This window comes from Solea senegalensis, linkage group LG19, assembly GCF_019176455.1.
Source record: "Solea senegalensis isolate Sse05_10M linkage group LG19, IFAPA_SoseM_1, whole genome shotgun sequence".
NCBI classification, from domain to species: domain Eukaryota; kingdom Metazoa; phylum Chordata; class Actinopteri; order Pleuronectiformes; family Soleidae; genus Solea; species Solea senegalensis.
Genome location: NC_058038.1, coordinates 4831835 through 4856024, shown reverse-complemented (window position 1 = coordinate 4856024; position 24190 = coordinate 4831835). Strand labels below are relative to the sequence as shown.

Genomic DNA, 24190 nt, shown 5'->3' with positions numbered 1-24190 from the left:
GGATAAATGTGGAAAAAAACGAGGACAAAAGGAAATCAATTGTGTTATAAAAGAGACGGGGGGGGAAAGGGTGTGATGATGTAAGCCAGTGGCGAGGTGGAAATAATATGTGGTCTTACAGCAGGACCACTGTCTCCGCTGTCTCCTTTGAGTCCAGAGGGACCAGGAAGACCCTGGAAAAATGAAAACAAAAAGTCTTATTCAAGTGCGACAAAGGTGTGCAAAGGATTAAGTCACTGTAAAAATGTGGATTAACGATTTGCACGGTCAATTCCAAATGGATTCATAGAAAATCCTCTTTGCTGTACAATTTTGTCACATTGCACGTTTGAAGTAAATAAAGTGGAGCCCCCTGCCTGACAACGTGAGGACCTGCACCACTTCTATTCTATCTATTAAACCTATTAATATGACTATATGATTTATCTATTTAAAGCCAAATGTAAATATTTGTAGAAACATAAAATATTCAACATAAAGCACCTGCCGTTAATCCTGTAAATACATGTTAATAATAACTCATGTGATGTAAACTTATCGCCTTAATTAATTTATTAAGTAGCTATTTGTTACATTGTTTTACTATGACTATTATTGGGTTCTTTTTTGGTTTTCTTAGTGTAGGTGCACGTAAAAATATACATGTTTGCACACGTGTAAATATGTGGATGTACGTCTGTAGGTAAACATACAGATTTCCAAATATAAAAAGTTGAAAATGGTGATGAATTACCATTCATGACAATATGCTTAGTGTGTCATTGTTATTGTGAGAAAAACCTACAGTGATTTTTATTCAGAAATAAGATTATTATAATAATAATAATAATAATAAGATTCCACAGCTGAGCAGCATATTGACGGAGTCAGAGCTCGTGTCTGGTCGGCCAGAATGTGAAGCATGAGGTCAAAGTTCACACGAGCCCTTGAGCTATGATGCAAATTTGGTCAAGGACGGATGAGTGTCTCACCACTGGGCCCGGTCGTCCTGTGAGACCCATCGGACCTGGCGGTCCCTTCATGGACAGCTGGGGAAAAAAAACACATGCAACACTGGTGTTAAAGATATAATATGTAACATTTATGCATTAAAGTATCTAAAAAAAAAACACTTTAAATCCATAGAAATCTGTATTTAGATTGAAGCTAATGGACCATTTCATTGATTTTGTTGCCATCTGCTTTGTAGAGCTGCTGCTATAGTTTCCATAGGGTTTGCCTTTGAAAATGTCCATAAATCATAAACCTTTAACTGCTCAAACGTCGCAAACTTGCAGGCCATGGGCCACATGCGGCCCTCTTAATATCAAGCATGCATTTCTGTATGTTTTAGATTGATCTTGCATGATAAAAACATTTTTAGTGTAAACCATATCAACACAAACGCTTTTATTCTATAGAAAGATTGCTGTCATTGCTATATCGTGATGGAAAATCGTCATGTCATTTTTTCACTTGACTGACCCCCTCCTGTCCAGACAACATGGTCATTGGCGTTTGTGACCCCTGCTCTAAATGTACTCAGTAAGTATATGTTTTAGAATAAAAGCCATTTTTGGGGTAAAACAAGCTGATCACTGTGCGGTGTAAGCAACCTTAACACGTAACATTTTAAAAGCTGAAAAACAAAGCGGGAAAAAACCACCAAGAGGATGCGTCACATCATCATCCCACGTTACTCCCCGATGTCATCAGACTCGGTCTTTTGTTATTGTTTTCATTGCGAGACAGAGACAGAGACACCTAGAGGCAGTAATTATACACTCTGTAGTTAAAATATGGCTTTTATTTAACCTGTAATCTATTAAATGTATATTATTTAACCGGTAATTAGTAGTTTAAGTAGATTTAATTGACAGAAAAGTAATAATAATGCAAATGTGTAGCAGATTAACACAGAGTGACAGCATTACAGATCACTATTTATGATTTTATGGCGTTGAGGGGCTTAGTATTTAAAATTGTGTGAATAAAAAAAGTAGATGGTTACATTTCCTGAGCGACTTGCTCATGACAACACAGCGCTGTGTACCTGAGCCTGCTGCAGGATGGCCTGTGCCTGTGCTTCCTGTGGAGACACTGCTGGTCCCTTCTGGGAATCACCTCCATACTGGAACTGGAGGCAGTGGAAGCAAGAAAAAAGAAAAAAAAAATCAGTTCCCAGTGTTCCAATGAAGCTCAATCACACAGCCCCCCCTTGTGGTCGTACCGCGACACCACACTGGGGGGAGAAAAAAAAAAAAAGGCATGAGATTGTTTTGCCCTCAAGTGAGCTTTAAATCTCACCGGCAGCATCAACAGGGTTCCTGGAGGACCTGGAATCCCATCAGCCCCAGGAAGACCAGAACGCCCTGGAGGACCCTGGAAACAGAAGACAGAGGTAAACATCTGTCAAGTACAGCACATATACTGTATATAGAGAGTGTAGAGAATATTAGACGTTCTTTGACACCTCTGTTTGATCAGTTATGAAATGTAGTCCAATAAATAATAGTTATTCTATAGAATAATGAAAGCTTTTATGAAATTGACATGAGTAGAAACCGCGACAGGTACATCACTAAACATGGAGAAGTGAATGTGGACAGACGCCGCCCTCACCTTCCTCCTGAGTTATAAAATGAATCATTATTTTTTCATTGTTCCTTCCTTCCTAAAGCTTTATTTCATGAACATATCGGCCCAGATAATACACAGGAGTTACAGACGCCTGAGCAGAAAGGATTATTCAAACTCTAGATAAAGAACTGGACAGGTGAGTGAGAAAGAGGCGGAGTCACAAACCAGCGACCTGCACCTAACGGAAGGTGTGTCCTGTTACACCTATTTTAATTTTTATCTTTAGGAACAAAATGCATTTATTGCGTGGGACTAAAAGTATGATGAGCCTGAACGCCACCGAGACCCACAATCATCCCCAACGGAGTGTGTTCCATTGTGACGAATCACACACACACACACACACACACACACACACGCAGTATGAGAATCAGGTCAAACATGTGTGAGTCAGCTTTGGTCACTGAAGATCAGCAGGTTGAGTTCAGGGAACCAGGACATTGTGTTCACATCGCTTCAGAGACATGGGTCAAAAAACTGAAGTCCAACAGAAACCGATGGATGGAAACCAACCAGCTCTAAATCCTAAACAACACTCACCACTTCACCAGGATCTCCCCAGGGTCCTGGAGGTCCTGTTGGTCCAGCTGGGCCAACGAGTCCCTGTGAAGAAGAAGAATGTTTTCAATGACATTCTACTTCAGTATCAAGAAGGTTTGAAATCCACAACTGACAATAATCCCTTTGTATTGTTGCTTAATTGTTACAAGCACTTATCCACTGTAGTCTGGATTTAAATCATTCACTGTTGTCACCAGGATTCAGTGTGGACATTGTCTGGTTTCCAGACCCCAGATTATCTAATGTAGCCGGAGATCTCTCTCTTAGCCTGCTGTGTCCTAATATGGGCTCACTCGAACATTGTTCAGAACTCGAGCTGCAGCTAAAGATTATTTTCATAATCGATTCATCTGTCGAGTATTTTCTCGATTAATCGTGTGGACCATAAAAATATCAGAAAACCTGGTTCATCAAACTTGGAAATGGTGAAGTTCTCAAATGTCTTGTTATGTCCACAAACCAAAATGATTCACTTTTTATGATTTCATTTAAGAAGCTTAAACAATCAGAAATCTAGTTTTAATCATGAAAAAAGCTTAAAACCGATGATCGATTATCAAAATAGTTGTCGATTAATTTAGTAATCGATAAGTCGATTGATTGTTTTCAGCTCTATTCAGAACATATCCAGAGATTTGGTAGCCAGTGAGCCAGGGGTGGTGGCCATCTTGCACCGCCATGTTTCAAACAGACAAACTAACTAAGTTTCGCCAGGAAGGAAGAACAACGTCTTTTTTATAGATTTTATAGAATAGATTTTATAGAACACACTTGGACCATTAAGTGTCATTTGTGGGTCAAACGCCAGCGTGACTCTCACCACACAATACCACACGTGCTCCATTATACTGAACCATGTAAAAATAAGGAATCATTGTTTTCTCTCTCTTTCGCATCATCGACAGGAAGAGTTGGCTCTTACCTGTGGCCCTGGTAGACCTGGCGGTCCCCCCACTAACATACCCTGGAGACAAGCAACACACAGAACAGTTAATACCCACAACAAAAGCTACTAGACTATGCATGAATTGCCTCCAGCAACTCACCGGCTCAATAATAGCTGGCTCTCCTTTCTGGCCTTTCTCTCCTCTGGGTCTGGCCTGCGGTGGAGAAACAGATGAGAAGAAGAAGTAAGATTGTGCCTGATATAAATCAACACAGGCAGCTGAAGACGAGGCCACTCATTTGAGCGTATACGACGTCACCGGGAGGATTTACTGTACCTCTCCATCCCAAGTGTCGGCTCCCTCTCGCTCCGCGAAGCCAAATCCGTCTCCGTCCGAGTACGCTTCGTATTCCTCGTAGTCTGACTCGGTCTCGTTCTTGTAATCGTCATATTCAAGAACCTGTGGGATCGTTTTGAGGAAAACTCCCATCAACCATCAGCGGCGTTTTACACGCCGAGGTGATGACGTTTCCTGTAGAATGCGCTCACCTCGTAATCTGTCACATTGGGGCCCACGGTTACCATGGCAACTGAGAGGTCATCATACAGAGCATCATCGGTGTACTCCTCCTCCGCCACTGGCTCCTTCGCCGGTTTGTCCTCCTGTGAGCCGACACGCGAGCTTCAATAAGTTACGGATGATACGTAACAGGGGACATTAAGTGCTTCTTGGAACGTTCCGTGATAAATGTTATGTTGGATTTCATGGAAATGTGCTGGTTATCCAGGTCAACAGGTGTGCAGTTAATGACATCGCTGCAGCGGCGCTGCTGCCGTGTGAGTGCCAGAGCCACAGGAACAGCACGGACGTGGACCATGTTTACTTGGCATATTAGACAAACGACAAACATGAAGGAGAAAACATCCCGTGTTTGTTGACGTGCGAACTTTAGATTGGATTTTTAACGGGCGTGGAATATTAATGGTTTGATTTAAAGGTCCAGTGTGAAAGGTTTAGCGGATGAAACGGAACACATCCTCTCCACAAGTGCATTTGTGTGAAATAATCACTTTTAATTCAAATTCATTTTGGGTTTTTTTGTGCGCCAACATAACACCCTCCACTAGATGGTGCACGCTTGGTAAAGAAAGACAGAGCGGAGCAATCTGCAGAGTCACCATTAGATGTCACTCATTCTTACACACTGAACCTTTAAATCGTTTAGTGGACGGATGCTTTCTCCATGTTTTCTGGGTGGTGGTGATTAGGTTGATGCTGGTTAGTGCTGGTGGTGGAAAGCGACTGGTGAGGGAGAGGAGGTGCTCACTATTGTTAGGAGGTATTAGAAGGGGTGATTAGGCGAGGAGAGGGAGGCAGGGAGGGCATCTACAGGCAGGTGTTTCTACCTCCGCAGTTACCACTGGTTCGGGCAGCGCACTCAGCGCCACAGTGGGGGCCCCGGTTGTGGCGTCAGGTTGGTGTGTGGGCACCTCCGTGAGCGCCTCTGCGAAGACTTCAGAGGGAAGAGGGACAGATTCTTGGGTGCTCTCGATTTCGGGTACCTCCGTGGGGCGGAAAGGCTCCTGCGACAGAAACTCGGGCAGCGTCGTGGAAACTCGTAGAAATCCATCCTCGAGGAGGACCTCCTCTTCATGCTTCTTCTTCCTGGATCCCTTCTTTCTGCCCTTGCCTTTGCGTTTGCCCTTGTCTCTCTTCTTTTTGTTCTTCTTGCCCTTCCTGTCCTTTTTCGTCCCGTCCTTCGCTTCGTCCGGCTGGGAGCTTTGCATGAAGGCATCAGAACTAAGTGGAGACTTCTTTTTATGCAAATGAGGAGGGGATCATTTGAAGCCACGGTGGGGGGGGGGAGAGAAAACAGACATGTTGTAAATAAAAGTACAAATCGAGAAAACAGGAAGGTGACATTTCTGAAATATTAGGCGTCTGAGAAGCTCAGCAGGAGAGTGTCTGTAAATAATTGAGCTTAATTATGATTGAGCTTCAGCCTTTTTCCTTTTTTTTGGACATTGATTTTTTTTTTTTAAATGTATGTTGAACAAAACGAAAATAAACTCATTCATTTACATTCTGCTGAAGAAGACCTGCAACTAGTCGTTTGGGACCATTAACTCCTCGAGGGGAAAATGTTTACTGACGTTATAAATCAAGAGTGAATTAGAAGGTAGTGTTCCCATAAACGAGTGAAGCAGGGGGCGACCTCTTTCTTCTTATTAACTATTTATAATATACACAGCCTTTTGGCTGGATAGAGAGGTAAACAAATATATATTTCACAACTTTTTGTATGAATTAGCTAAAGAAACAAACACAGAGTGACTTCCTTTCAGTCAAAGCCGAAAAAGACACGTTTGCTGATAGTAAGGAGGTCACACAGTGCACGCTCCTGCACAAATTCCCAGTCACATCATTCCCTCGGCCTCCAGAGTGATGACTCTCGTGTCAGAAATGTGAACGTGCGTCCACTTCCTCCGTCTGTGGAAAACATCACTGATGTGATCTAGATCCACTTGTAAACAAGGTCGTGGAGTAAAGGCAGAGTGATGGGAAGTGGGTCAGTGGGGTGACAGATGTCCACATGATCTGGAGACGCAGCTCAACATAACATAAACGCCAGCTGGGTGATGATGGAAAATGGCCTCGCGCTTTAACATCAATGGACCGCGCACGGAGCAGCGGCAACGTAGCGCCGTACGAGCGCACGATGGTAACAATTCATACCTGTGATTGATTCCAATACGTCGATGCATACCTCAGGAGGGGAAGGAGCTCCTTTATCACGTTTGAGTTACGAGTGTGTGTTCGTGTCACGTTTGAAAGAAGACATTCGACGGCTACAGTCGCTATAAATTATACGCGCCGGAGTCACTGTGACACACGGCAAGCTTTATTGATACGCACACTGGTGCTCAGTTTCACCGTGTGGGCCGTGAGTTCATCACTGTGTTTAAAGATGATGAGGAAACAGAGGATTATTCTTTTCAAAACATAAAAAGAAAAGATTGAGCGTTAAGGTCAGTGAAACTAATCATATCCCTGTATCCACCACTTTCATTGGAGCTGCTCCAACCTTTGGTCAATTCTTCCTTGTCCAACACCAAAACCGAACCATTCAACTAAGAGTGGAGACAATTTGCTCTGTCGTGTTGGAGCAAATCCTGCAAAAACACACACACACACAGAAAAAGACAAACCTACAAACAAAACAGCGCAGAAACTTCTGAGGTAGCAATAAAAAAATAACACAACAACACAAGCAATGACTCTGCAGATAATACAGATGATGTATGACACAAATGATCCGTCAGAATGGATTTTTCTTTTGTTGTTGTTGGTGGTCGTCGCAGTCGTCGTACTAACCTCCTGCAGATGCAGTGCTTGGCTGTTGTAGGGCAAAGCAGAGTCACAGTCTGGTATGTAGTTTACACAGTAGTTGGCGGCGTCCTCTGCGTCCCGTGCGATCAGTAGTTGCTGAATTTCCCCCTGGAATAAACCAGACGGAGACAGAGACACGGATCAAGTGTCAGACACACACACACACACAGGAGACGCTGAGTGATCAACAATGAGGAAGTGACACAAAGATTGTGTAGCACTGGCGACGAGTAAAAAAACATCACTTACAAAGGTTCGCTGACATCATTGGACTCAAAAAATTTCATCACAATCTTTCGGCAAAACGTAAATGGAGGGAAGTGAGCTTTGTTTTCCCGCCTTACAACAGAAGTGACGCAACAACACAACTCTGGAAAACTGGAGACCAATTTCTGTGTGACACAGAAACATGAACTAAAAAAAATAAAAAAAACTAGGAAGTTTCTGAAAGAGAAACTAGGAGAATAAATTTAATAATGTCAGTATCGGCAAGGGGTTTAAGGGATTGCCTCAGGTCAGCTGTCGTATATGAAGAAGACTGTGTTTGTCTCATAAAGTGAAAGACACTCAGGACAGAGAGCTATCTATCTATCTATCCATCCATCAGAGTAAATAAGCAGCAAATTTGTTCTTCTATGTGTACTTCAGTGTTATGTAATGTAATAATAATGTAATTAAAAAGCTTTAAATTTAAGGACAATTCATTAAGTCTACCTTCATTGAAATTAAAGCCTTATATTCACCCTGTTCACCTACTATTTAGGGATTAAAAAGTGGCTTTTTGACCCTTTACACTCATTAAAACCTGCCAGTTTCACTCGCCGTGAATGAGGGTGAAGTTGGGTGGGAGGAGATCGGATTTAAAACCCTCATACACTTTTAAATCCAATGCTATGTGCTTTGAATTTTGAGGGACGCTCGATGCTCCAGCATCGTCGGTTGCCCTGTAGCTGCAGCTGCACAGCAGAGAGACATCTCGCAAGAATATGACAACCGGCGAACGGCACCCGGCGCCATCACTATGACAACAAGGGAAGTTTGCTGCATGTGGACGTAAAGCAAAGTTTCATACAGTGAAACATCAAGACGTCACAGCTGGAACAAGTTTCCTCAGTCGAGGGGAGCTCTGGCTCGGCTGTTTGCACAAAACAGGCAAACCGCTCCGTCTCACATCTTTGTCAGGGCCTTTCCCTTCCCACTGTGCCCTGGAGTCATCGCCGGTGTGTACACGCAGACAGACAGACAGACAGACAGACAGACAGACAGACAGCAGTGCTGCTGAGCCCACAGTCTCTGATCAGTGGCTCCTTCCTTCTGTCCACATTATATTATGACATACTGATCCTCATGGTGCAGAACATCACTTGTTGTTTAAGGGAGAACTGATAAACTGAGGCAAAGATGCAACTTATAATACAATAAATATGGATATAATGAGACTATAATATAATATAGATAATGAGATTGTAAGGAAATCCTGGTCAAAATAGTCACACGTGTGTTTATTTGCAGGCCATCTAGGACCTGGACTCAGACTCAGACTTTTAACCTTGAACCCTGTTCTCATGTTTTGTGACCCAGACTCACGCGAGACTGCGAGACTCAGTGACTCTGTGTGTGATTGAGTCACAATCTTCCTGTGGGGCCGGAAGCAAACGGAAGTTTACAACAAATAAAGTATACAGTTAAACAGAACAGTCCATTGATGCTCCTCATGTGCTTACAGAGAAACACATGCTCACAACCAAAACCACATGACCGCCGTCAGACAGAAATCATGACCACGAAACAAAAATATGACTCCAACAGACGGCGGCGGAGCCGATGTGTTGAAATGAGTGTTAAAGATATGCTTAATAAGCGCGGTTTCAACATACTGATGACACTGTGCCAAAACCTTTCCCCGATTCCAGCACAAACCCGACACAGAAAGGTCTGAATTTCCAAATTCCAAACAAATAAACGCTGGGCTGGATCTTATCTGAGCAGCAGTCAGCAGCAGCAGCAGCAGCAGCAGTCAGCAGCAGCAGTCAGCAGCAGCAGTCAGCAGCAGCACAATCAGACCAGGTTTGATGTTTGCTTTGCTGCAGTGTCGAGTTTGAGCACCAAACGTCTGCGGACATTTCGTAGACAATCTGGAAGCAATAAAAGACATTAGTGGCTTGACCACAGTCCCCATGCTCCCACGCTGAGCTCCCACGCTGGGAGAAACTGGACCGGAACACTGGCCTCCTCCCCGAGAACCAGGGCCTGGGAACAGAGGCCCAGAGGTCAGCCTGCGTGTTCTCTCCTCCCCTGGCACCAGCCTCACCCGCTGTATAACCTACACAACTCAACAACGCTAAAATATGCACGGCCCGAAATAGAAACCCCTGGCTATAAACCAGAGGAGTGAATATTTCATCACTGATTAATCGATGAGTGGTGAAAATGTTGAGAAAGAATGTCCCGTCGGCATTCCCCCGGAAAAAAAGCATGTGTTTTTTGCCCACACAGCCCCAAAATATTCAGTTTACTGTCATAGATACTTGTTTATATTTTGAAATAACAAACCAATTTATCCATCATCAAAATAGTTGGCGATGTCAGGGGGGCGACAGACGGATTTAAGGACACAGATGCTTTTCCTCAGTGTCCTGCTGAACACTCACACAGTGTGTAGATTTGTGTTCTCTGCAGTGTTTGCACGACAAAATAACGCAGTTTGCACTTGTTTGTCCAATCACCATGACGCTGCGTCATCACTGACTCACAACTGAGTGACTGTTGCACTCCCCGAAATTCATATATATTAAAAGAAACTGCACATTTGAGTGACTGTAAGGAGTACAGTGTGGGGTTAAGTGACCAATTTTCGTGGTAAACCTATTAGTCATCAAAACAACTGCTGAGTCATCGTCAGAAGCCTCCACATCGCACGATGGGAGGGATTTTGAAGTGTGGCCAACGAGGCCACAAGAAGACGTGTTTCTTCTCTTAAGTGGAGGATAATTTGAAAAATTGAAAAGCGGACCCGTGTTTGAGGAGGGAGTGGCAACAGATGTTGCGTTAAAGTCAGAATTATACTCTCGCTGCTGGGTTAAACGTAAAGAATCACACGATCCCTCTCCATGGTAACATTACACTATCTCCAGCCAGCTCTAGCTGTATTATCACTTTATCTTACCTTTGTTAATGGATAAAGATGATATCATTTAGGGAGGGAGGGATTTAGAATTGACAGTTTTGTCTCAGTGTGTGAGGAAAAAAAAAACCCCCGACAATGTCCGTAACGCGGCGCAAAATCCCGCAGGTGTGCAACACGAGAGGAAAGTGTCAAGCAAGTCTTTTATCTGCACTAAAAACATAATTTCACTTGTCAGTCACTTGACACTTTCACTACGGCTAATTGTCGCTCGACAGAACTTAACAAGTCGAGAAATGTCTTCAACGTAAGCTGCAGGGAGAAGTTGCAGACGTCTCCGTGTAGCCACGCCCCCTCCAGGAGGCTCTTTCAGGGGCCAAATCCCAGTGCATTGTCCTAATGGATACAGTTGCCTTGTTATTTTCTATTGAAGATATATCAGGGAAAACAAACAACAAAACATGATCCATAAACTGTAAATATGATATGCAACCGGTTCAAAGGAGATGTCCACAACCACTGTCATGTGACTCCTGTTGGATGATACCAGCTGTCAATCACACTGGTGTCCATATCTTTATCCTCACAATTTAAAAGAAATTGGACAAAAAGTCTTAATTTCTCAATAAAATGCTTACTGGTGTTGAAATACACCATTTTTTCCATTCCAACACAGTTCTTTTAGCCAGTGGAGTCGCCCCCTGGTGGAGAGTCAATATACTCTCTCTTTTAACTTCATTTCACTGAGGAAACTTTGTGTACGCCGTCTTTGATCGGCACAAATGTCCGGTTAGGTTGGTTAATGGTGTAAAAGATTGTATCCGACTGATTTACAGCATTGTATTGGAAATAAAACAGTGCTGTGGAGCCATCCCTAAATGGAAGCAGAGAGAATGGAGTCGGTCAGTGCATCCGTTGGACCAATGGGGGATTGATTGCTCCAGTCTGACAGTTGAAGATCAATCATCGACATGGAGACAGAAAACTCCTACACTAGCGCGTTTTGCGCAAGAAAATCTGACCGCGATCTCAACATGAGGAGAGTCCAGAATACATCACTCCTGAAGTGTCGTGCGATGGAGAAGAAATCAGCCTCAAAAGGTCACGGGGAGGAGAAGTTATTGACTAAAATTAGTAGGTGTTCACCTGTGGGGGCCGAGAACATCTGTTTTTCTTCAGGTGAAAGTGGAGCAGGCTGTGGTTTCTGGCTATTAGGGCAATAGGGAGTGATAACAATCCTCCCTCAGCAGTTTGTCAAAGAATAACTACAGCCTCGTTCCTCCACGTTTCTGCAGACTGTAGAATATTCTTCGGACAGTGAGCGAAAGCAGAATTGGAAAGATCATCTTTTTCCTTAGACCTCTATCTATATTTCATAATCTTTCTTTGCTCCAGTGCTGATGAGGCGCAGAGCCCCCGGGCACGGCACCGAGGACGGGGGCTTGAACTGATCTCCATTTCATGCTGTGGGCGAGAGATTTAGAGTGGAGCCTCATTGGTAATGACAGTGGAGCAGGGGTTGCATACTGTCATGGGAAGCACACAGAATGACTTGTGGCACCAAAAGGTTTCTACACCAAAGCGGGCAAAAAAAGAGAAGAATTGGAATCCCTCCCAGAGTTGAGATGAAATCTGACTCCCCCATGTTTTCCCTGCATATTGATACAAGTGTCAACACATTCTCCACGGGCTTTAAAAAGGATCAAGAGATGAAAAGGTTTTCAGGTAGATGCAATTTCATGCAGTTAAAACAAGAACTCCATCTGTGTCTCCCGCTACTGTTATGACCATCAAGAGACACGGCACTGTCTGACATGTTCTCCCTTTAATGAGCCCACAAAGAAATATATATATATATATATATATGGATTTTAAATGTGAAAGGAAAAGGCGGGGCATGTCCGGACATGCACTTGATTGACAGAGGAGTCCGCTCATCCTCCAGCCTCTTCAACTGAGGTTAAAGTATTTCCCCAAAAACTGCAGTTTACATTCTGCTCGTCTCCCTGTAGACAGTAGACTCCACAGATCAGATCATGTGACGTGTGTGTTGCAGTGAGGTGTGAGAATAGAAACCAGCAGAGCGGATTCATTAAAGCGAAATTCAAAAGTCAGGACATGAATCGTTCGTTCAGATCGATACGAGCGGTCAAAGTATGACTGGTTTTGCATCGGCGACGTTAAAATCAATGACTGATTTGTATCAGTTCATTTTTACACTCCTACACGGGGGAACTGAGTGGAATGAAAGTGTGACTCTCAACGAAACACTCATTTGTTCCGGATTGAAATCCCAGTTCAGTGAGGCACATGTTCCTCCAGAGTCTGTGTGGGTTTTCTCTGGGTGCTCCAGCTTCCTCCCGCAGCTCAAAGACATGAGGGCTGATGTTTGGGTAACTGGAGACTCTGACCTGACCGCAGCTGGGTGTGTGTGTATGCTGCTGCTGTGATGGTCTGCTGACCTGTCCGGGCCTGTCCCCTGCTGTAACGGCCGCTGGGATCTGGCTCCCGATTTCAAGAGGTACAGATGAAGGAGAAGGTCCTACCTCGAACACGTGTTCGTCCAGCAGTCGCGTCCCAAACACCGTGACGCCCTCCGTGCTGACGACGGCATTGTCCCCTCGCAGCAGATCCAGTGTCTCTACCTTGTGACAGTCCAGGTAGAGGGTCACGGACTTGTTCTGCACACTGTAGGCGATCCGGTGCCATCTGAGAGGACAGAGGCACAACATACTGTTAGTGAAACACAGCAGTGAAAGTATGCAGTGTCTACACTACACTGACTGGAAAGATAAAGTTTTCACAGGTGGTCCAAACACGAACAGCGTCTCAGCGATTACTGTGGGAAAGTAGACAACAACCATCTCCACAAGCCTTTATATCAGAAAGACATAGAGATCTTCAAGATTTGATGCTAGTACAACACATTTTACACAACTATGACGTGGATGAATGACAATCTAGACAAAGCTGCAACCTAATGTTTGTTGATTTTTATTATTTTTGTGTCCTGAGCTTTATATATAGCACAGTTACTTCCTGTGTTTGGGGGTGGGGGTGGGGGGGCCTGTCCGCCCTGCTTTCCCACACTTATAGACCCCGAGATTAAATATGAAAGTCCTGCCAATCAGGAGAGTCTTTGAAGCCAAGCATCGTGAACTCTCGCTTAACTCCAAAACCATCATATTCCCGCTAAGGTCAATCAAGTTTGAGTCCTTTGAACTGAACTGCAGAAATGTGAGGCCCAACTTCATTTTTTTTTTTTTTTAAAGGGGAAGTTGCAAAAGCCAAACTTTCACGGAGCTATTGAATCTCTTTGGTTTGGTTGATTAACACTGAGAAGTTAGGACCCACTTTCCGTCGGCGAGATTGATCTTCTTGAAGATGGGGTAAATCTCCGGTGGCGGTTGCCCGTGTTGATCCTCGTAAAGGAAGACCGGCGAGCGGCCCACCTCCAGCCCCAGCTGCTGCACGCCCTGGTCATCGTACACCGAGAGCAGGAAAAACTGGGAGCCCTTTTTAGCTCGAAGCGTGGCCATCAATGAGAAGGTCTCAGGAAATGTGGAATCTGGCAAAGGAGAGGAGAGAGGAGAGGAGAGAGGAGAGGCGTCGCTAAGTTATACAAGAGAGAGCGCAGCAGGGGGGCTGACATTTTTATAACATGATTGCACCACCTGCTGCCAGGGAGCCCTGAGTGAAGATGATAATGATGAAGGAAAAATATTGCCCGTGAAAGCAGAGCGCGCCCACGAGGCAGAGTTCAGATTTGTCAAAAGGTTTCACTGAGAGAAGAAAGTGACACATTTAAGTGCCGTTTCGGGAAATTCTCACAGCTGGATGTGACGGTACCCAGGTTTTTATTGAAGCCGGTTAGTGAATGTTAACCAAATTCTCTAACAATGCAGTAAAAGGAAAGGCCCATTCATGGAGTAATCGGCGACGTGAGCAGCAGGTGCTCAAAGGTTGGGTGGATAACGATGACTTGAGTTAAGAGCAGCAATAGCAGTTGATACGTGAAGTGATATTTGGTAGAAAAAAAAGGTAGGAGCGGTTTCAGTCGCACGATTTCTAAACCTCATCCTTTAGACGCTTATAGATTACAACATTTCTAACTGAACCAGGGTAAAAATAAAAGTCCTCCTACCAGGGAAGAGCTGCTTGGTGGGAGCACTGAGTTGAATCTTTTTGTCCACCTTATAGGCCAGGTCCGTCTCCTCCGCCCCCTTCCTGCTGGTGCAGAAACCGGCCTCCAAGGACACGCCCTCCATGTTCTCTGACAGCTCCAGCACTCGCAGAACATCAATGGGATCAGCTGACGGGGGAGGGGGGGGGTTGAACAGAACAAACAATGAACCATCTGCATATGAATGTCGAGCAATTTGATAAAAGAATTGAAGGGTTTTATGCTCAAAAGACGAAACTTTAAACAAGATATTGCATACATACTTATATATGAATAAAATCATGTTTCTATTGTAAGGGGGGGGGCAGAGACTGTGGCAGATGGTACTTTGAGTCACGTCAGACTCAGTGTGACAGCACTTTGTTGTCTGGCTTGGTTAAGTGCTGGTTGTTAGTGAGCTGAAGAGCAGGGTTTAGTGCGGCTCAAAGCCGGTCTTAAAGTGAGGAGGCTTCTTCTGCTTCCTAGCAGTCGGAAAGAGACGAGCTCCTCGGAGATGTGGCGGCAGGTGGCCAAGCTTCTGTGGCTGTTATTACAGGATGGGGTGGTCCGCAGCCCAACCCCTAATCCGACTGCGGCACACCTGACAGCTGACACCTGCACACTGTTCACCACTGCTCATTTATCACAGTTTCATTTCTTCAAAGATTCCCACTGAGGATAAAAGAATTCCATCCATAGGAATCCAATTTCATACTAAAGCCTCAAAATGTATTTGAAGGTTTCAACGGATAACGTCATTGTATTTGTTTCCCACGCAATTTCTTTTGTTTTTGGCTTTTTTCTAAAAATGCATCTGGAAACAAGCGAGAACAAGCCAAAAAATGTGCCGATAAACAGACAATAGAAAAGATTATCATGACACAAATCAGTTGAAATTGATCATTATCATAAATAATTCCTTTGTCTATTAGTTTGTTTTATGTGAAAGTAAATGAGGCCAAACTGTCAGACATTCCATTAATTTGACATTGGGATTTGACGACATGGTCAACAAAGCTATTTCAATAAAAAAGTTAAAATTGGTCTTTCGGCCGACGAATCAGTGTGCAGTCACCAGAAAAAGGAGAAAAGCGCCTGTACATAGTTTCTATTTTTTGGCCTGTTTTTGGACATTGAGACAAAAAGTCAAAAAACTTTTCATTTTCTGGCCCTTTTATGGTTAAAATAAGCAACATATTGCTGAATTAATGGGTTAGGACTGGGCTACATGGGCTAAAATGTTATCACGACACCATTATGATGCGTGTGGTCCGTGAAGGTTCTCAGTCGTCCAGGTCGTCCTCAGAAGTTACCCCGTCGCTGTAGCGTTTCCAGCTAACAGAGGCTTGGATGAGAGGTGAGACGCCTTGAAAGCTACAGCTGTCCACTGATGACCTCTTCGACTGCTCACATGGGCGCAGCAATCCAAACACGACAGAGCGCCGCAGCGACGTACACGCCATACGTCTGGCGTGACAACACGACTCGCGGGGGATCAGATATAAACACAGATGTACTTCTGGCGATCACGTTTGAACAGTCTGTTTCCACTTTAAATGTAAGATTTAGGTTTATTTGTAATGAGGGCAGTTACTGTTCCCCGAATAGATATGACGTTTGTTTGATTGGTGGGTTTCTCTCACAGCACTTGTGCGTGCACTTTATTTTGCAGTGAGCTGGTTGTGTTATTAGATATCTTGTTGATAAAGTGCTGCCATAAGCACTGGGCAGGATCAGAGCTTTGTGAGCGGCCAGTCTCTCACCAGCTGCTGAAGAGAGCCTATTTGGAACCACTCCACACTCGGCATTCCAGGAATCTGAAATGGGGATCCTAAACCCAAATTGCCTCCTGTGTTGAGCTCCTACTGCTCGTACACAGCTCGCCTTTTATTCTCCTCGTTAATTAAACATGTGGAGAGAGTTTAGCCTTGCCCAGACGTTGATTGCGGAAAAAAAAAAACACCTTGTTACATTTTATGACCTTATTTGTTTGCATAACAGTATTGAAAGCTGCTTTGAGAGCTCGCCCTCTCCGTTTCCCCCCCCCAGCATCACAACGGGGCTGCAAATAGGTTAATCTGTGAATTAACAGTCAGCCTTTAATAACAGAAAACATCAGGTAGAGATTTTAAAGGTATTTAAGACCTCCGGAGGTTTAAATCTGAGTCATAAATAAACCGTGTGTGTGTGAAGTTCTTGGCACTGCACAAAATGGCAACAGTAAATGTTCACCCACATACATTTAACGAGAATAAATGATTGTAAAAATACATTTTATGTGCTCTAGTCATCACGATGATGAAGAGTTATCTTTGTCATAACCTACATTTAACAGCCACTTTATTAGGTACACCAGTTCACTTAACACTTAATACTATAATAATGATAATGATAACAATACATGGTATTACGGTAATATCATCTTTTTCTGGTGGTAATAACAAATCAATAGTGTGGTAATAAGGGGTTAATTTTACACTAATACCACGTAATTTCCAAAAGCAAAACCCAGGTAGTCGCTGGGTAATGAGGATTCAAGTGGGCTACCATCAATTAAGTTGCCTTCACATTATTATATTTGGGAATTATTGTTAATTACCATATCATAATTAGTAATTAATCCTCCCTTATATTGTATATACATATAATTGTTATTACCAAGCTAATACTTGGTGATTGCACCAGAAATAAGATGGTATTACCATGATATTACCTTACTGTCAACATATAGTGTATTACACTGTATTGCTGTATTGTAAACAGAAATAATCAGTAATCATATGGCAGCATCTCAACACATTGAGACGTGAAGTCATGGTGAAGATGACTTTTAGTTCAGAATGAGGAAGAACGGGGATTAAAGTGACTGTCGGTCTGAGTATTTCAAAAACCGCCGATCTACTGGGATTTCCATGCACAAGCATCTCTGTTAGTTCGTTTTCCATCTGTCTGGAAAAAAGAGTGAGCAGCAGTTCTCTGGGAGAAAATGACTTGTTGATGCCAGATGTCACCCGGTGACGGGACAACCTTGTTCAAGATGACAGAGAGACCACAGTGATTTCAAATAAGCACTCGTTACAATCGAGGTATGACGAAGACCATCTGTGAATGCACAACACGTGAAGCCTCACAACAGATGGGGCGACAGAAGCAGAAAACTACGCCAGGTCACACCCCTGACACTTTACAGCGTGTCACATACACGTAATCTGTAATTATGAGTATAATCTGCCTGATCAAGGGTTTGGAACGTTCTAGATTGAGAGTGCGTAACTCTCAGAGAGGCTGTAGAGCCATATTGGTAATAAATCGGTTTATGTATTAGAATATTTGGCGCAAGCACATCGGTTTTCATATCTCATGAGTCAGGATGACGATCGTTTGCCAATTTTTGGGTTGTGTACTGGCAAGAATCTGGAGACAATATTATACTGTATATTGTGATAGATGTAGAAACTATAAGCAATATCGGGATTCTTATACCCCAATAATAGTCCACTCTTTATAGTATAAATAACAATGTCATATGAATACAAAAAATACATTTATCATTCTCTAGTAAGAAGAGGGGCCACACGGTTGGTGTAGGGGTTAGCATTCTTGCCTTTGCAGCAAGAAGACCCGGGTTTTGCGACCCGGTTGGAACAAGGACCTTTCTGCATGGAGTTGGCATGCTCTCCCCGTGTGGGCGTGGGTTTTCAACGGGTTCCTCCCACAGTCCAAAAACATGCAACATGGGGATCAGGCAAATTGGACACTCAGAACTGACTGTAGGTGTGAGAGTGCGAGTGAATGGTTGTTTTGGCGAAGTGTCCATAATGCGGTAGAAAGTGGATGGATGGATGGATGGATGGATAGTGAGAAAAGGGTAAGAGAGACAAACTATCGAAGGTCTGCTGCCAACTACTGGTTGGAGGGAAAAATCCAACACGGAACAACTTATTTCCAAAACATCAATACAATGCTTTAAAGCATCAACACAGTGCTTTGGATTATCAATATTTCATATTCATTTTCATTCCTACAGGCCAAAAAAATCCCCTACTTTGCACATCATACAGCAGACTTGTCCTAAAAAACACGTGTGTCGAGAAGATGTTTGGATGAGAGCCTCAAAAGTAGAGTTCAGTGCTTAAAACTCGACTCGACATTTAGATGTGAGATGCTTTTGCCTGCTGCACATAACCAGGCAGTAAAAGAAAACCAACCCGTGAAACATGAAAACAGATAACATCTGCACTGGCATCGCAGCATCTGCAAAGACAAAGACTTCAGTCCCCGTTTGAAACACTCCTTGTAACCATGTCGTGGTTCATCACGTTAAGTTATCTTGGAGAGAGATTTATTCTCCGTCTAACATCACACAACATGATGTGTTGACAGTGCCAGTTAAGTTGGCCAATAATGTTGAATTGGTTGCAACATGCTTGATTAGGCTGCCACTTCAGAAGCACAAAGCAAACAAGAGCGGTCTCAAAAGCATCGCTTTTGTCTGTCGGAGCTCGTCAGTCTTTGCAGAGGAGCTTACTCTTGACTTTCACATCACGTCTGGTTCTTGAGACGTAAATTCTGCATTAAATTGAACTGGTACTCAGACGTGTGTGAGTGTGTGTCTGCCTTTGTCTCATCCCAAGTGAGCTCTCGGTGGCTTAGCCGTGACCTTGTTTGACTTCTAAAATGAAATCGCTGAAAATTAATTTCCGTTGAGATAGCAGAGTTGAAAAGTTTGTGTCCACCAAACTCTCTGTGAATCCCCATCTACCTTGCTCATGCGCTAGCTCCCACTTGTACTTGCGCACGAGGAGGAAGGCGGGTCATGAGGTAGTTATGTTTGGAACAGTCTGAGTACAACTCTAAATTGAAGCAGAATGGGTCTAATTATACAGGATTCTTGGATGTCTGTCAACCCACCTGACAAAATGCCCTTAAAACAAACTAAAATAATTAACTTCCAAACTGAACTGTTTAATTTCACGTAATCCAAAGATGACATGCCAGTGCACCCAATGAACCACATAAATGAAACCTCTTGTCTAATCTACCATGACATTTTAAAGTAAGCATATTGCAGCTATGGGCTCACAGGAGACTGTTGACCTCTGACTCTCACTCTCACGAAGATTCTGCGAGACTTGTTTCGCAATGATCTGTCAGTTAAATGTGTATCCAACACCCGGGTGTGCAACAGAAACTGCTGAGGGATAACGATGGCAAGCCAAGTCCAAAAAATGTAGAAAAGGGAAGAAAAAAAAAACGTGGGAAAAAAAACATGTGTTGGACTTCAGACAACTCAACCCTGATCACTGCTGCAGAAACATGAGACAACTAGTTGGATATGATGAGAATGACCCAAATAAAATACCAAACACAAGTTCCTGTGGAATATCCCCTTCAGTTCAGAACAACCCTGTTAGTGGCGTCAAGAAGAAAACCCCCCCCAGGCTAGAGGCAGCCTGCCATGGGAGTTCTGGATCAATGCAACGTTCGATCAAAGAAAGTTATCTGTTCCCTGCTTTGGATTCATTTATCTCACCTTGAGTTGTGCCAGTTCTCTTTACCTATCCTGCAGCTCTGACTGTTGGAGCAGGCTCTGTTTGCATTTCATTAGGCTCTGTGGTAACAGTGTCCTCAACTCACCTGTCAAATTATGATGCTGCTGATGAAAGGACGAGTATATAAACACTGATCGAGCAGGAGTTTTACCCCTTCCCCTTGGAAATGAGTAGAATGGCGCTTTGCCATGGCACAGTTCTAGCACTACTCGGTTTGTTATCAGGCCATGGTTTTCACTGACTATAGCACCTCCTCAATGTGGGCAAGTCGTCATAGCACGGCTGCAAGAAACTGCTGTGACGACGTTTTACATGCGACACAAAAACCAGTGAAGAGCAAGGCAGTTCTTTTTGGTGTACCGAATCATTAGAATCAGTTCATTATTTCAGGATTTTTTCAGGAGTATTTTTAACTGATCTACAGTTCAGCATTGTTCGGTTTGATTCTTGTGTTGGACATCGCGCTCATGTTACTCTTGGAACCTCGCCAGAGCAGGTACTAAAAAAAGCACCAGGTACCAGGTACGATCACTAATGAAACAAGTAGAACAACAAGTAGTAGAGTCGAGCCGAGTCGTGCTAGAAGTGCAACATTAAAAGGGAAATGGAAAGCAAAATGGGACAACCCTTCAAGAACGTGACATCTCGAGAGTCAACGTGCAATCATCACAAAACCTAAAACACCACATCCAGCTTCTGCTACACTGCGCATGATTCTGCACAGACGTGTCAGACAATGTCCTCACCATCTGGGACGGTGTGTTAGAGTCTTTGAATGGCGTTGATCAAATGTGCTGCTGAAAGGGCCAGTTTAGCCTCCACCTCACTCCTCTGCACCATCAAGAATCAGGACACGCTATGCCTTACAGTTGAATGTGTCAAATGGAGTGGGAGGGCTAATGGCGTGTTCCAGTTGCATTTCTGAGTTCTTAGTCAGAAATGTTCGCTTGAGTCGCCCCCTCAAGTCAGATTTCCAACATGGAAAGTCAGAGCAACCTCACAAACCCCCGGCCTAGGACTCCAAGATGGCTGCCACTCCCATCAGTATTTAACATCAATATTTTGCCTTCCATAGCTCAAGGCTCTTGTGTGTAATAAATTGGGACAGATTGTAATAAATGAAGGACTAATCACTCTGTTTGCCAAACATGTAAGGGAACTATGGTGGCTTTCGCTTTTTGTGTAGCAAGCTTCAGCTTCACAATGCAAAATGCACACTGGGTGGTTTGTCTGCTCAGGCTGCTGGAAGACCCTTAACTAAAGTGCATGTACAAAGCTTCATCTAAGGCTATGAAAACTAAACAAACACTGTCGTATTTCTGTCAATAAACCCTCTTATATGTTGCACGGTGGACCTTTAAAGACAGGGTTGATGTAGCATTGTTGAATCTCTACAGACTGATGACTCAGACATGTTTGACGATCACACCAAAAGGTCAAAGTACAGTGATCTCACAGACATCTGGAAAATTCTGGGAGAACACTGGCCACTAAGCCCACACAGTACATTCACATTCTCCGTGTAAGACATTTCCTCCGTTTTCTTTTTCTTGTCCGTGTGTTTTTTTTTCTGTGAGACAGCCACTTCTGCCCAGCAACAATGCTGTCCACAGTTCCCCTGCCAAAAAAAAAAGAGCTGAGCTGAGCTCTCCACCTCACAGATCATCCTCTATACCCTTGGAAATGCCACCACACAGTCTTCATCTGTGCATTTTCCCTGGCTGTGCGACACTTGACACATCGCGTCCGTGCCCTGCGGTTGCACAGCTCAGCACCACTTCAGTCATACATGGACATAATGTGTTCTTTCCAAACCAAAGATCTGGAAGGACATTGTCGATGAGTCACACCACCTACACTCCCAGCTAAGCCTGAAAATACCACTCACACACACAATACTACACTGTCAAAAAAGCCTGGGAACCGGGGGATTTTGACTGCAAATGAGTCCTAAAATGTATCTGTGATGAGAATTTCCCATGACACGCTGGACCACACCCCGAGATGATATTTACACAACAGTTTGCCGTTTTGACATTATAATAACCAGGATGCACACCATGAGTATGCCTTTGCACCATATTGTAAAGTAAAACCTTCCACAAACTTCCAGTTTTCCTTCCCTCACAGCAAGAAGGTCATTGGTTCGGATCCTGATTCAACCCAGGGTCTTACTGTGTGGAGTTTGCATGTTCTCGCCACATGCCAGGTACTCTGCCTTCCTCCCACAGTCCAAAAACATGTGAAATTGGGGATTAGGGTAATTGGACAATGTGACAATGTGGTTGTTCATCTCCCTATGTTGGCTCTGTAGTGGACTAGTGTAGTGTGGTTATTGGCCCAAGTAATCCCAATATCGTGTAGCATCACTAGATATGAAACATTGTGTCACATGGTCCCTATAACGACTAAGCCCACAGCCATGAGGAAAGGAATTGGCCTTGTAAACAGAGGATCGCCAGTTCAAATCCTGAAACAGGTCAAGGTCTGCGGTGCCCCTGAGCAAGGTACCCAATCCCCAGAGCAGAAAGTGCTGCCCACTGCTCCTGCACCTGGCTTGTGTGTTCACTACTGGTGTGTAAAAGGACATGTGGGTTGAATGGATTAGCTGGACTAGCATGACATAGTCTGACTGATTAATTTCCTGTTGTGGTCACTTTTGACCGCTAACACCAAAAGTGTGACTAAGTTGAATAAAGCCCTTAAAACTCACTGGAAGAAGTGATCAGCAGTTTGATTTGTTCAGATGCTTCGTGTGGAGACCGTCGTGAGGTCTCCAGGCAATAAAATTAAGCACAATATTTGTACTTTAGGAAATGTGCTTTGTAAAATCAGTCAGATTAGACCGGACACTTGAAGAAAGGCTACGAAAATATACCACAGAACAGATTTTCAATGACATAAGCAGTAGAACCCTTGTGTTCTACTGCTATTACAGAAATAATCATTTTTTAAAAATCCAGTAGAAGTGATTAAATGAATCCAGACACTTTTCAAAGGATAGCCTTAATCGAATTAGCAGTGGGCATGACCTTTGGGTCAGTGCTGTTTCTGGCTAAAGACACATTGAGGCAGAACAGAGATAATACACACTGCAAAGAGATCAAACAAGCAGCTAAACATGATTGAAATGCTGACTTTCTATGCAATCACAACGGAATAACCAAACAATTTGTCAACACTTTCTTATCTGTTGCTAAATCAACATTTTGGAAGAGTGCCGTTTCCTGATTCCGCTCTGTCTTATTTCTTTGTCTGTGGAACTTTTCACTCTTTTACTTAGAAGTCTGCAAGTCTGCAAACTAAGAGGCAGCGACGTTTATTGTCATTCATGTGCTTCGCGGTTACGTCTGCTTTCAGTTAGCGCTGAGAGGTTTGGAGCGAGTCAAGTCAGCGGTTGTGCAAATGGCTGTGGGGAACTTTAGTTTTTTCTGTATATTGGTTATGGGTGATTATGAAGTCATGAAGATTATCGGGAGACAATGGGAGTTATGAGGAAAGCAACCAATACTGCATAGAGCAAGTGTTTGATCCACATAGCATGTTGCCTTGCAGTAATTCCAGCTTATTTGTAACACCACATAATGAGGCAGACACACACGCAGATGTAAAGGGAGTAGAGATTTCCATGTAGGCCCACCGTGATCTTGACATCATCAACCATTGGTTTGGGAACTGCTGATTTGATTTGCAGGTTGTCCAGCACCACAGCCACAAAAGGCCATATTGGTGGAGCTAACCAGTGGTCTACTGCAGCAAGTACATCGTCAACCTCAGTTATATCTTTCTGACTTGTCCGAAACTTTCAATTAGCAGTGGTAGTGGTACCATCGGGCTGGCAGCTTGTTGTTGCAGCAGTGTTGTTTCAGAAGTGTCACTTGATTGACTGTTGCTT

The 24190-nt window shown here is 43.6% G+C and overlaps 1 protein-coding gene across 2 annotated transcripts in view; it reads right to left on the bottom strand.

The window, feature by feature from the left end:
• Window positions 1-24190, bottom strand: part of col5a3a (collagen, type V, alpha 3a) — a 71414-nt gene that overhangs the window by 39733 nt on the left and 7491 nt on the right. The window contains exons 2-15 of one of the 2 annotated variants that reach the window (XM_044050720.1): window positions 14726-14893; window positions 13936-14149; window positions 13128-13290; window positions 7443-7565; window positions 5474-5881; window positions 4616-4729; window positions 4404-4526; window positions 4227-4280; window positions 4103-4144; window positions 3160-3222; window positions 2287-2361; window positions 2033-2116; window positions 972-1028; window positions 120-173 (exon numbers count right to left, since the gene is read on the bottom strand). In XM_044050720.1, the coding sequence (XP_043906655.1) occupies window positions 120-173; window positions 972-1028; window positions 2033-2116; window positions 2287-2361; window positions 3160-3222; window positions 4103-4144; window positions 4227-4280; window positions 4404-4526; window positions 4616-4729; window positions 5474-5881; window positions 7443-7565; window positions 13128-13290; window positions 13936-14149; window positions 14726-14893 (1742 nt within the window). The remainder of the gene's footprint in view (window positions 1-119; window positions 174-971; window positions 1029-2032; window positions 2117-2286; window positions 2362-3159; window positions 3223-4102; window positions 4145-4226; window positions 4281-4403; window positions 4527-4615; window positions 4730-5473; window positions 5882-7442; window positions 7566-13127; window positions 13291-13935; window positions 14150-14725; window positions 14894-24190) is intronic. The other variant, XM_044050721.1, reaches the window with a different exon arrangement.